The following is a 12,659-nucleotide window of genomic DNA, read 5'->3' on the forward strand; positions in this document are numbered from 1 at the left end:
ATGGCAAGAGCCAAGTCTAAGCGAGCGCGGTTCAGGTCAGGCGTTAGGAAAGTACTTGTAAGCAGCTGGGCTGAGCCCTTTGCGACTTGCGGTCACCCCGGCTTGAAATACGGGGTTAAAGGAGGAGCTTCCAAACCCGGTCAGACCCGCCCCGAGCAGCCGTCCCCATCCCCGAGCCATCCCCATCGCCTGGGTGTCCCCATCGCCTCCCCGTCCCCTGGATGTCCCCGTCCCCTCGCCGTCCCCATCTCTCTGTTCTGTAGGTGTTAACCGAATACCTCCCGTAAGGTGTGTTCCTGCTGCAGAACAAACGTTGAGCACAAATGCTGAGCAGTAGAGCAGCTCATCACTTGTAGTTTTAGAGAAACTATTAAAGTTTCTGATTGCTGCAATAAAAAAATCAAAAACAAAAAAGAAAGGCACAGTGTAAATGATCTGTTTCAGGTGGTCTGTACCTGCTGGAAAAACTGACAGCCGGGGGCTTTTAAGCAGAGTAGGAATCCTCACCACCTTGCTTTACTGTATCTTCCTTATAAGTATTTTCTTTTTCTCACCTAAAAAAAAATCCCTTTTGCATTATAGACTCCTTGTATAGTCCTGAAGCTGTTGTAGAAAATAACCTTTTTTAAAGGAACGTGGCATTATTGTTGCTATTTTGGTTTATTAGATCCATTTTTATGCTAAAGGTTGGATTTTAAATACAAGTCCACCAACTTATTAAGGATACTTTTTTCACTTTATATACTTTTTTCACTTTGTGTGGAAGAAATATTAAAATAACCCAATTTACCTTCTGGCTAAACTGCACGTGAGGTAACCTCGCATTGTATAAATCTACAAATGTGAAGCTCATCAAATAATTTGCCTACTTTTTGACAAACTCAATTTCAGAATTGAAATTCTTAGGTTTTGGATGTTCTTTAATTTATTTCTTTATTTTTTTTAGGAAACGTTACATCCAAGAAATCTTATCCCAGAGCTTTGTAGACTGTTTTATGGTTTAGGCTGGGTAACAGGAACTGGAGGAGGAATCAGCTTGAAGCATGGGTGAGTAAAGATGGAAAGCAGAGAGCATTATGGTTAGAGAGAGGGTTTCTGTATTTAGGAGTTGGTGAGGGCATTTCCATCCCTTGAAAAATGTTTGAAAGTCAGGAGTAAGCAAGGAGGCAGAGGGGGAAATGAACAGCACGCCGAATTTAACAGGATGCAAGGGAGGTGGCTGGTCTGGATTAATCCTTGCAGTCCCTTCAGGTGAGAGTGCCAGCTTCAGAGAGTGATTTTTTTTTTCCCCCTGTCCTTTTCCTATCTTTGTTTAAGGTAGATGAATTGTCTTTAAGGAACAGTGCATTCTCCCTTTTTCATTTCATCGGCCATGGAATTCAGAGTGGGTTACACCAGGCACGCAGCTCTCAGACGCCCGTGGTGAGATGAGATGAATCCCACTGTAGACATTTTGCAGCCAAGACGTTTCCTTTACGAAGGAAATTACTGCTCCAGTGAGAAATTCTCCAAGAAGATGTTTTTAGCATGTAATTAAAGAAGACAGGTAGCAACAAAAGAATTTTTGGCGTGTATGTGCTGCTGAGGAGCACCACTAAGGTCTTTAATTTGTTTGTCTCCCCCTGTGCGTACTTTCCACGTTTCTAATGGATACAGAGCTCCTCTCAGTGGCCGCTGAGCAAAAAAGTCCTTCAGCAAAACGCCTTGCTCACTGCCAGCAGTTCTGTCCCCAGTCACGGCATGCTGACACCATCTCACAAGTGTCTGACCTCTCATTTTTCTGACATACACTTGCATGCAGACGTAAACAGCCGTTGCTATTCAGATTTATTCTCTCTCTCTCTGAAGTAGGCCCTAAATTATACTGTTTGTGCTGTTCTAATGGCTTTGTGCAGGTCGTTTCACTTCCCTGCTTGATTTTACAAGCAAAACAATGGCAATAACGAGAGGAGTGATAAGAGGGTTGAGTCTTGTTTTTAAAGTTCTTCATCTGTGGGAAGATTTTTCTAGCGCTAATTTCTCATCAGTGGCTAAATGTAGCCTAGATTTTTTTTTTGTCATTTCAGTGTAATTCATGTTGGTTCTGGCAAGACAAATGGCATCAGCAGAGAATGCCCTAACACGGTAGTACAATTTTCCTCAGCAGTTCTGTAACTCGGTTGTTCAGACCACACTGAAATACATATTTGAGTTAGTACCAATATTGTACATTATCTAAGAATAGTAATTATGTGGCTGTACTGTTTTATACCTACACTAACAGTAGCTATGTTTCAAAATTAATAGCTATGAGGCAAAGATCAGACTAAATGAGAATTGTTACATGGAAAATAGTGAAAGAACAAATGAAATTTCATCAAAATTCTAGCAGCTGGTCTTACGGCCAATGCTAATCAGCATTACTCACTGTGCAGTCCATATTGACTACTCAGTGGCAGTGCCAATTTGGATGTGGGATAGCGTATTAAAAATAAGTGTCCTGTATTTCAAAGGCTGCAAAATCATAATCAGATTTTCCTTTTATGATTAATTTCTAAAAAAACACAACAAAAAATGTTTTAGGAGAAAGTGCACGTCTTTCATTAGTAACCAAATGACTTCTCAGTGTTGAGCTCTCAGTCATCTTTCTTATGCAAAGGAATGAAGATTAAAGTACTGCAGTGTTGGCAGTGTTAATTCATGAATGCCAAAAATTACAAATCTGATAAAGCCATATTTTGATGTGCTTCACAGCCATTTTACCAGGTCGTCACAGGAATTGTATTTTTGGAAGAGTTAGAGTCATAGAATTGTTGGTGCTGGAAAAGACCTTTAGGATCATCAAGTGGAGCTGTAAGCCTGCGGCCGCTGAGTTCCTCAGTAACCTGTGTCCCCCAGCACCACATCCACCGGGCTTTTAAATCCCCCCGAGGGTGGGGACTCCACCACTGCCCCGGGCAGCCTGTTCAGTGCTTGACAACTCTGTTGGTGAAGAAATTTTTGCCAGTGCCCAACCTAAAGCTCCTCTGGCACCACTTGAAGCCATTTCCTCTCATCCCATCACTTTACTTGGGAGGAGAGACCAACCCCCCCCGCCTCGCTACCCCCTCCCATCGGGGCGATGCAGAGAGCAAGAAGGTGTCCAGCTGAAGAACCCCAGTTTTCTCCACTGCCTCTCATAAGAGTTGTTCTCTAGATGCTTCACCAGCTTCATTGCTGTTCTAAGAGCTCCTCTCCAGAAATATATCTGTAACTTGACTGGTTATTCACTAGATGTCTCTGTGCTCCTGAATTTAGTAGGTTACTGTTGAAACCAAATAGTAATTACAATTGAGACAGATAATCTTTTTTTGCTGTTATTGAAAATATTTCAGATACCATTTAAAAATCATTTTAATTTAAATAAGTTTTCAATAGTCTTTAGTCATGCAAGCTTTTGCACTTCTACTTGCATTTCAGTCACTTACTTGCATTGAATTAGTGTTGATCTTTTTATCAATACAAATAAATATACAAATGCATTAAAAACCAGAACTAGTCAGTTATAACAAAAATCAAAATATTTACATGGTAGAATACGGCAGATAATTAATGCTATTTATAGGTAGTTCATGGATTTTTAAGTAGTAGTTTTGTCACCTGTTTTGTCATAGATCAGTATCTGCTTGCAGTTTCTCTTATTCCATTTTTATTCTGAATTCTGGGGAATTGAGTTTGAAATTGTTGCAGGGGGAGAATGTGTGGTTTTCTTTGTAGGAAAAATCAGGCTGCACTTCCTACATATGTTTCAGATCTCCGGTCAAGCTGAAAGTGGGTTTTGCATCCCTGTCAGTTAGAGATTTCATACGCCCTTGTACGACTCGGTTCTGCTTTGAAAACCATCTCCCTGTCAATCTGTGGAAGGGGCAAGGAAGTTATTAGGTTATGAGCAGCCAGATTTGCTGTTTCCTTTTCAGGGGATCAAGAGCTTGAACGCCTGTGCAGTTGAACATCCCTGTGTTCATGGATTTTCCCTGTTTGTAACTTTTCTTAGGAATGAAATCTACATCGCTCCTTCCGGAGTGCAAAAGGAAAGAATACAGGTATGTCAAACTGTACGTTCACCTCAGAGAAAAGTACCTTTGGTTAGAGTTTCATTTGTCTTTATGTAGAGTTAGAAACTTTTTCTCCTGTGACTGCCTTATTGAAACAACTGAGGATTTCGCCTGGTTCCGCACTAGCCTGGCAAGCCAACGTGTTTCGGTAGCCAGCGTGGATCACTCCTGATGATCTCTGTCATTTACATTAACACAGAGGACTGTGAGATTTGAGCATCACTCAAATCTACCTTTATTCTTTGTCAAGCTTGAATGACTTTATAGCTGTCTGGCTACAGTTCCAAGTTACTGTGGCACATACGTAATTAAGCACTAACAACTCTGTTTATTTTCATCTGAATTATTACAAATCTTTGTCTTGATACTCTCAGTAAATAAATTGGCTATCCCCATGAAAAGATGACCTTGTCCATCTATCTCTTTTCCAAAAAAAGCCCCAAAATGCAAGTGAAGGGGAGAATGGTGAGTGCTAACTATATTATGACAGCAGGAACTCCCCGAAAATAGAACAGTATGTGGAAAGGATTTGTTGTTTTGTAGATCTGAGGGTAAGTACAACGAGAGGCGAAACGAATCTCTTTGTTGATAGAAACTTGGGGTTTCACAGCAGTGCTTGTTGGGCATTTTAGCAAGTAAGGCAGGTACAGGCATAACATGGCAGGACTGTTAACAGTCTGTTCTTTGCCAGCAGTACCAGTGGACTGAGTGCAGTGACCAAGGAGATCTCTTGCAACTGTATTTCCTGCAGATTTTTAAAATGGCGTTAAAGAAGAAAGTTTTACTGCTGCTCTGAACAATTCTTTCTTGTACTGTTATGAGTAGCTGGTTGATGCAAAGGTAACATTCATGTAAAGCTACTAAAAGCAAGGTTAAAGAAGTAGTTCTACAAGTTAAATATATTATCTGTAGGTTTAACTCATAACCATTGTTGGTTCTCTCAGTGGAGGAAGGAAAAGTACATCCTAATTTCTTTTTTGAATCAGTGACTACTTTTCCTTTTGATCTATTGTCTGTTATTTAGATACAGGCTGTCTCCTTTCTGAGAAACATGTAGTTTTACAAATATCTGCTCGGCCGCAATCTGAATAAAAAGAATACCTAATATTAATTCACATTGCACAACATCAGTAAATAGTATTGGAAGCTAGAGTAAATGAAAAATTTATTCGCTGAAAGGGCTGTCAAGCGCTGAACAGGCTGCCCAGGGCAGTGGTGGAGTCCCCCTGCCTGGAGAGATTTAAAAGCCACATAGCTGAGGTACTTGGGGACAGGGGTTAGTGGTGGGTCTGGCGGTGCTGGATTAATGGTTGGACTCGATGATCTTAAAGGTCTTTTCCAACTGAAACAATTCTGTGATTCTGTGGAGTGTTACAGCACTTCTGCAAAGCTAAAATCACATTCTCTAGTAGATGTATGGTGCATATATTTGTCTCTCTAGAAGAAAAGCAAAACTGTTTGGGTCGTCACAGGTCAAAATAATTTCTTCTTTCTTACAGCCAGAAGATATGTTTGTTTGTGACATGAACCAACAGGACATCAGTGGTCCTCCACCGCACAAGAAACTGAAGAAAAGCCAGTGTACACCTCTGTTCATGAATGCCTACACTATGAGAGGTGCGGAGTTCAATGTTTTTAGTTCAGTGGTGACTGATCTAAAACATAAGCAGAATTAATATTCAATAGCATGTTCTTTATACATGGAAGTTACAGTGAAATAAACACAAAACTATAAAGTCAGTTGATGTGCAGAGGAATACGTGCAAGGGAAGGTAACACGCAATGTCATCTACAATTTAATCTTCTCGTGTCGCTATACCTCTGGTGATCTTTTGGGCACTTATTTTAGTGCAGTGTGTTAGAAGCTGGCGGGAAGAGCTGGGGGGGTTACAGCAGCTTCATACTAGTAGTTTTGCCTAGAACTACAGTTTATTTCATTTTATAACCATTGGCTGTGATCAAAGGTTCTAAATTACAAACAGGTAAAAAAAGTGCGAAACTTTTCTTTTGCAGGTGGACAGTAATAGAGAGCTTTTGCCATAGAGTGAGATCAACATCCGTTACCTTAGAAAGGATTTAGGGATCTTCCTGTGCAAGAAGCTTGCATGGGTACCCGAGGAAAACTCATGTCATATTTCTGACAATGTTGCAACTTTATAAGTAAATTATAATTGCTGTCTACCTATCTTTCCATCACGATACAATAAGATAATAAGTATTTTTTCAAAGAATCAGTGGATAATCAAAGAGTACGACTTCTTTGATTATATATACATTTTTTAATTTTCGTATATATTTTATATATATATAAAAAGAAAGTAAAAGTCGGTAAACTTTCGTCTCACAAATCAGTTTGGGAATTCTTCAGAATCTCAGAACTCTGATAGAATCAATGGAGTGTTTAGGTCATCACAGTAGGAAAAGAAATGTATAATTAGCGTTTCTCCTTGAATTTGTGCCAGTAGTTTTTCTCCTGGAATTTGTCATTATACTAGAAGTTAACACTAGTGTCCTAAGACAACCCATAATTATCCTTTCCAGAAGCGTAATTTTCATGCCTATATTTTGGTTACTGTGTGTAACTTCCTCTAATACAGTAGATCATCATTTACTGAGGTGCCTGGAGAAAAGAAACGAATCAGGTACTGTGAATAAAATTCTTAATAGTCAAATTAGTTCTAAAAATACTTTTTTTTTTTCCTTCTTCTTTTTCTGCTCTTAGGGGCAGGCGCAGTGATCCATACTCATTCCAAGGCTGCTGTTATGGCTACCCTTTTGTACCCAGGGAGTGAGTTCAGTATCACCCATCAGGAGATGATAAAAGGAATCCAGAAGTGTACTTCAGGAGGCTATTACCGGTATTTCTCTATATGTAGGAAAAGAGGCACGCTATTTGATCATTTGTTTTCAGCACTATAAATAGAGGACAAGTAACTTTAGTGTGTAATACAAAGTACCAGGAATGAGAAGTAGAAAGACCTGGAATAAATCAGTCATTGGCTTTCCATAAGAAGGTCCCAAGTCTGTGGAGGCGATCTGAGATAAAATCTTGCGATGTCAAGGCTACCATGGTCTGTTGAGGTATAGAAATAAACCAAGAGCTATGTCCTGACAGATCTCCCAAGAACAGGGATGTTAACACATCTGTACAATGCTACCCTGGAGCTGGAGCCAACCAGCATTAGGTTAGGGTGATAACATACAAACTGTGTTTGGGTGGACTTCACATATCACAATTCGTGCTAGCTTAGGGCATGTTAACAGAGGATCTCAGATTTTACTTGACAGACTTTGAAAGAAAATTCAGAATAAACAGCTCATTAAAGATAATGTTATTACTGTTCAAGGATGGGCTCTGAGGTAAGTGCTGAGTTATTCCAAATTATGTGTGATGGCTTGTTTTGAGGGCTCCACCCACAGGGTGTTGAATTGGGATCCGCAAACAACTTTTATATAATATGTGACAATTAGGTGAAAAATTGAAATGCTAAATTCTTTCCACTTTTTGACGTTAATTTTTGTAACAAGGGAGCAAGCCATGTGTCTGGTGTGTGATTTTAGACCTGGGCATATTTTATTCAGTTTTGGTTCACTTGCCAGTTTTACTTTCTCGTCAACATTAGCATGTATTGGGTATTTTATGTGGCAAAAGACACTCCTTATATTGAATTGTCTAACAACACTGGTTTTAAAAAAAAAATCCACAACTGTTTTCTTTTTTGAATATGCATTTTGAATTCTGAAGCATTCCTAAATGTTAGTCAGGAGACATTGTATTTATTGGGTTCCATATCTCCAACTTCTCCCACATCATCTTGTTAATTTACCAGAAAAAGTAAAGAAATCGAACCTTCAGGTTGCATGATTCCTACATACATGTTCATCTGTACTAGACTGATTCCACTGTCTTGCCTCACACAAGGCTCCCCGCTGAACTCAAAAGAAATTCAATAGTACAGAATGGGATCTTTCAAAAAAAGAGATTGACAGTATATTGTTTTTAATTACCTAACGTTTTCTGAAAGCTACAAATAGGATAGTCATACATTTTTGTTGGCCTAAATACGATCCCAGTGATCCCAGAGTAGTTTTGCCTTTGCCCTCAGGAGAAGGATAACTAGATCTGTAGTAAATAGCTTTCAAAGTCTCAGACTGTCCCAAGATCTTTATACGAAGGCTTGGCTACATTTTAATAAAACTAAAGAGATAAACTAATTCACTCCTTCAGAGTCTTCTTGGGGTTTTACACATACTAGTTCTTGATTAAAAGCTTATGACTGGGAATCAGTGATGGTATTTATACCTGCTTCCACACTCCAAGTAGAAATTAGAACCGAGGAAACGAATTCCTTAGTTCATTTGGCCGCACTAGGGGCAAGCTCTCCAAATCCAGTTTTAACGATCAGAATATGCGAGAAACTAACCTTACAAAACCCACTTAGTTTTCTTCATTTGCTATTTTACAGCTTTCTGTGGAAAAGCATCAGCATTGAAAGCTGTAAGGGATGAGACTTTTTAATTTGCTGAATGCCTGATTTGGAGCGCAAGCTGTACTGTTTTTACCCTTGCTTTCTCTCTTTGTTTTATGAAAGTACTACTCGCATCCACTCCTGAAATACCTATGTGATCTCAATGATAAATCTGAACCTGAACTGCGGACTTATTAAATCTATTTAAACAAGTTTCTGCCAGTGTTAATTAAGGTTCAGACAATGCCAAATATCCCAGTCCTCCTTCAGAAGAAACTCTTAGGCAAGTTCCACTGAGTAACATGCATCATCTTGTCTTTGGAACTGGGGTTCTCAGGGTTTCTTAAGATCACATATAGCCCACCAATGACTCCATCACAGAGAATTTATTTTTCATGTGTTGACTCTACCTTCTATTTATATGCCTTAGCAGGACAATCTTATTTCCAGGGGCTTTTTGGACTACCTAAATTAATTTTTTTTTCAGCTCTTCAGCAAACAGTTTTATTTCCTTCTTCATGATGTGATTCTTTTAAATAATTTAGTCTGAGATAAAGCTTGTAGATGATGCCAATAAAGGATGAAGAGAATCTGAAAGAGTTCTAAAGGGACCCAACTACAAAGTGATATGTGAACAAACAGCTACACCTAATACATTAAAGTGTTCTTTTTGTGCCTCAAGAGTAGCTCAGGTGTTGCCTGCATAACATACGTCTGGGTGTGAGATGTTCCTGCGAGTTCCTGTGTCGCAGCATCAGTCAAGAGAAGAGTGTAAAATCACTTATGTTGAGAACTTGTGAACATCTTTTCGTAGTCTCTTTCCTAGGAAAAGCTTCATACATCCAAACACAGCGTTGTTTAAAATATGTTCGTTTTTCTTTTAGATATGATGATACCCTAGTGGTTCCCATTATTGAGAACACACCAGAAGAGAAGGATCTCAAGGAAAGAATGGCGCGTGCCATGGAAAAGTACCCGGACTCGTGTGCTGTATTGGTCAGACGTCACGGAGTTTATGTGTGGGGAGAAACGTGGGAAAAAGCCAAAACAATGTGAGTACAATTTAGTAATAGTGTATCTTTTGCCATTTTACCTGAAAGACTTCATGACCTTGATGTTGGGTGTTTTTTCCTACCCGTGAGCGGTCATTCAGGACATTAAGTTCTGGCATCACTAAACCTATAGGGAGCTTTTGGGAAGGGGTTCATCCATGATTCCACTGCTTGGATTTCCTTTCCTATCATTGCTGGCTGATAGAGTCAGCATTTTCCTTTCATATGGACAAGTCCCTTCTCATACAAAACCTGCAGGCAGTCTCTGCTTTTATATGACACCTGACAATACCTTTGGTGTCGTCTTCTCTAGTCCCGTTTTTGGAATTTACTTCTTCATTTGCTGAAGGGAATGCACGTGTCGGGATCGTGTAGCGAAAAATGCTGGGCACGTTACATACTGCCGTAATGGGAACAAATATGTCCAGTCAGACCATCACATTGGTGATGTAAAGCTCGAGGAAGAAAACTACCGATTTTCATAAAATATGCTAAAACTTGAACCTTAACGTTTCACTTTTTTTTTTTCCCCCTTTTAATTTTAGGTGTGAGTGTTATGATTACCTGTTTGATATTGCAGTGCAGATGAAGCAGCATGGCCTAGATCCTTCAAAACATCCAGCAGGAGAAAACGGGATTCTGTAAATGACAACATTTATATTCAGGTGGGAATTTATCTGTAGAGATGATCTGTTTTGGGGGAGAGGCCACAGATGACACCACCACTTCCGTCTGCTTTCCCACTCAGGAAACTCAGTGTTGCCCATCTCCCCTGCTCTGCTCCATTATCTCTGCAATTTTTATCTATGCCTGAATAATGCTCCCTTAGCACACAACGTAACAAAAAGATACATCTTAATAATTAAATATGTCCTGCACATATTTTAGCACCATGTGTAGCATGGAATGCAATTGCTTTTTAGAACTAAATTGTATTAAGCAGAAAAAAAAAAATGGAGAAAAAAGAGCCCAGCCTAGTAAGCTCATCTATATAGAGATACCTGAACACCCAATTTTGTTCTTCAGCTTGCAATATCAGGTTTGATTTCTGTCCGTATCAGGGGTATTACTTACATGGTTGGATGAGATTTTTTTGTTTCCTTCAGCAGAAATAGCTGGTTGCAATTTGCTTAAGTTTCGTTGATTAGTGTCACCCGTTTACCTCATACAGCAAATTACCTTAGCTTTCTGTTTTCTAATGTGGCAACCATCAAGGTCTGGAAAGCTTTCATAACAAATATTTTAAAGTAAAAGCACATAGATAGTATGATCAGGCAGCACTTTACATGAAGGATCCCTGAAACATTTCTCAGGTAAGCAATACACAGCTCAGTACAGCAAAGCACAGGACTAGCATCACGTTTCAGAGTCTGGGACTCTTCTTCCTGAAAATCTAAGCAAGTTTAAAGATACCAGTACTGAGATTATGGTGGACTTGCTAGGCCAGAGCGGTGGTCTCATTAAACAGGATGGGCTCTGAGAACCATTCCAAAATTGCTCCTCAGCTCCAGTAATTGAATAGGTTGGGCTAACATAGTGGCATTAATATTCCTGTTCCAGTTCCTTATGACTAAATCTCTAGCTTTAGAATATTTTCACTTTTATCTCATTTCTCCTCTACAGGTCTCTTACATGATAATGGGAACTCCAGGTTGCACCTCATGCTGTTAAAACCAGAAGGGTGTGCTGTTATACTCAGCTGATGCACAGGTGTTAGCAGTTAGTGCGACTGTTAAACACATCCAAGAAGGAAAGGGCAGTTAAGACAGAACAAAACAAAGCTGAACAATCATTGCTATTTATGATTCCTGTCAAATGATATGGTAGGAGGAATGAAAATTCAAATGCAAAAAAAAAAGAAAATCAAAAAAAGCTGTGGAGAACTAATGTGACATTTTGTTTGCATGCTTTGAAATTTCATATTTCAGCAACCTGCATTTGTTGATCAGCAACCTGCATGTGTTGATCCTGCTCTACTGCTACATCATTTAACTTGTTCTAGGTCTCCATTTCTGAAAGTTGTAATAGCCTTTATTCTTGGGGGAAGAACGTGAGGACCACACTTTAATTAGAAGTTGGGTATAAAGTTTAAAGCATTGTTTGAACTATTGGTTGTTTCATGCCATGATAATAAAATTAAGTCTGTAGCATATATATTTTTAAATTCTCTTAATTGTCATTGTAATGAGTCGAAAACAGTTTTGTAGCATGCATCTGGAAGTTGTTACTGAGAGACTACTCTGCAGCTTGTCTGGTTTTTACATTTTTAAATTCATTCACTTGCAATAAGATTCTGTTTATCACAACTTCAAAGCAGCTTTTTGCGACCTTCGATTAGGCAGCCTAAGGTAGATTTAATCAAACTCCTTATTAAAATATGGTTTCATATATTTCTGTATCTTAGTATCTTCTTTGAAAATCTCCTGGAGTTGCCCCCCAGTGGCATCAGTCTAAGCCTTGACTGACAAGCCTTTTGGTTGGGGATTGAGACTCTAGTCCCAAGGGTGAACTGGGCCAGGGGAAGCACCACAGAATCACAGAATCATCCAGGTTGGAAAAGACCCTGGGGATCATCGAGTCCAACCATTAACCCTACTTGCCGTATCACGCAACTCCACATCCAAGCAATGCGTAAACACCAGTTGGCCTTGTTTCCTGCTAGGGGCCACGCGCTGCCATCGCTTCCCCTAACACCGTTGACTTCATTTCTGAACTCCCTTACTGAGCACTGGGGCTACCTGATTAATTAAAATTTGTCAAGAGTCGTGGTGCTCTGCTGACAGACTGGCAGGTGTCACTAAGATCAGTGTCCTCTGACAACTCGAGCAGATTTGTCCTTCCCTGCAGTGTGCAACCTTTAAACATAAGGGGGGAGGGTGACCTTAATTATTGTGAAATAGTGGTTCTTGCTAAGTGACTGCAGGTTGCTGATGGTATCTTTATCAAGACATTTTTTCATTAGTAGACACTTCATCACGGACAGATATTTTGCAGTGACTCTACATGTAGTGAGCCTATGTAGATGGCAGTGAGAACTTGGGTGAAAAATGTTACTTTTTAGATCA

At 39.6% G+C, this 12,659-nt stretch overlaps 1 protein-coding gene across 1 annotated transcript; it reads left to right on the plus strand.

Moving 5' to 3' along the window:
• Positions 1–906: 906 nt before the first annotated feature.
• On the plus strand, positions 907–11,282 carry APIP (APAF1 interacting protein; the record flags this gene model as incomplete). Its single annotated transcript, XM_009876765.1, is given in 7 exon segments — positions 907–1,047; positions 4,013–4,061; positions 5,573–5,690; positions 6,796–6,931; positions 9,427–9,594; positions 10,140–10,259; positions 11,218–11,282. Coding segments are annotated over 6 exon segments (712 nt in total), but the record flags the coding sequence as incomplete, so codon positions are not given.
• Positions 11,283–12,659: the final 1,377 nt, after the last annotated feature.

Source organism: Apaloderma vittatum, unplaced genomic scaffold (genome assembly GCF_000703405.1).
Source record: "Apaloderma vittatum isolate BGI_N311 unplaced genomic scaffold, ASM70340v1 scaffold14230, whole genome shotgun sequence".
NCBI classification, from domain to species: domain Eukaryota; kingdom Metazoa; phylum Chordata; class Aves; order Trogoniformes; family Trogonidae; genus Apaloderma; species Apaloderma vittatum.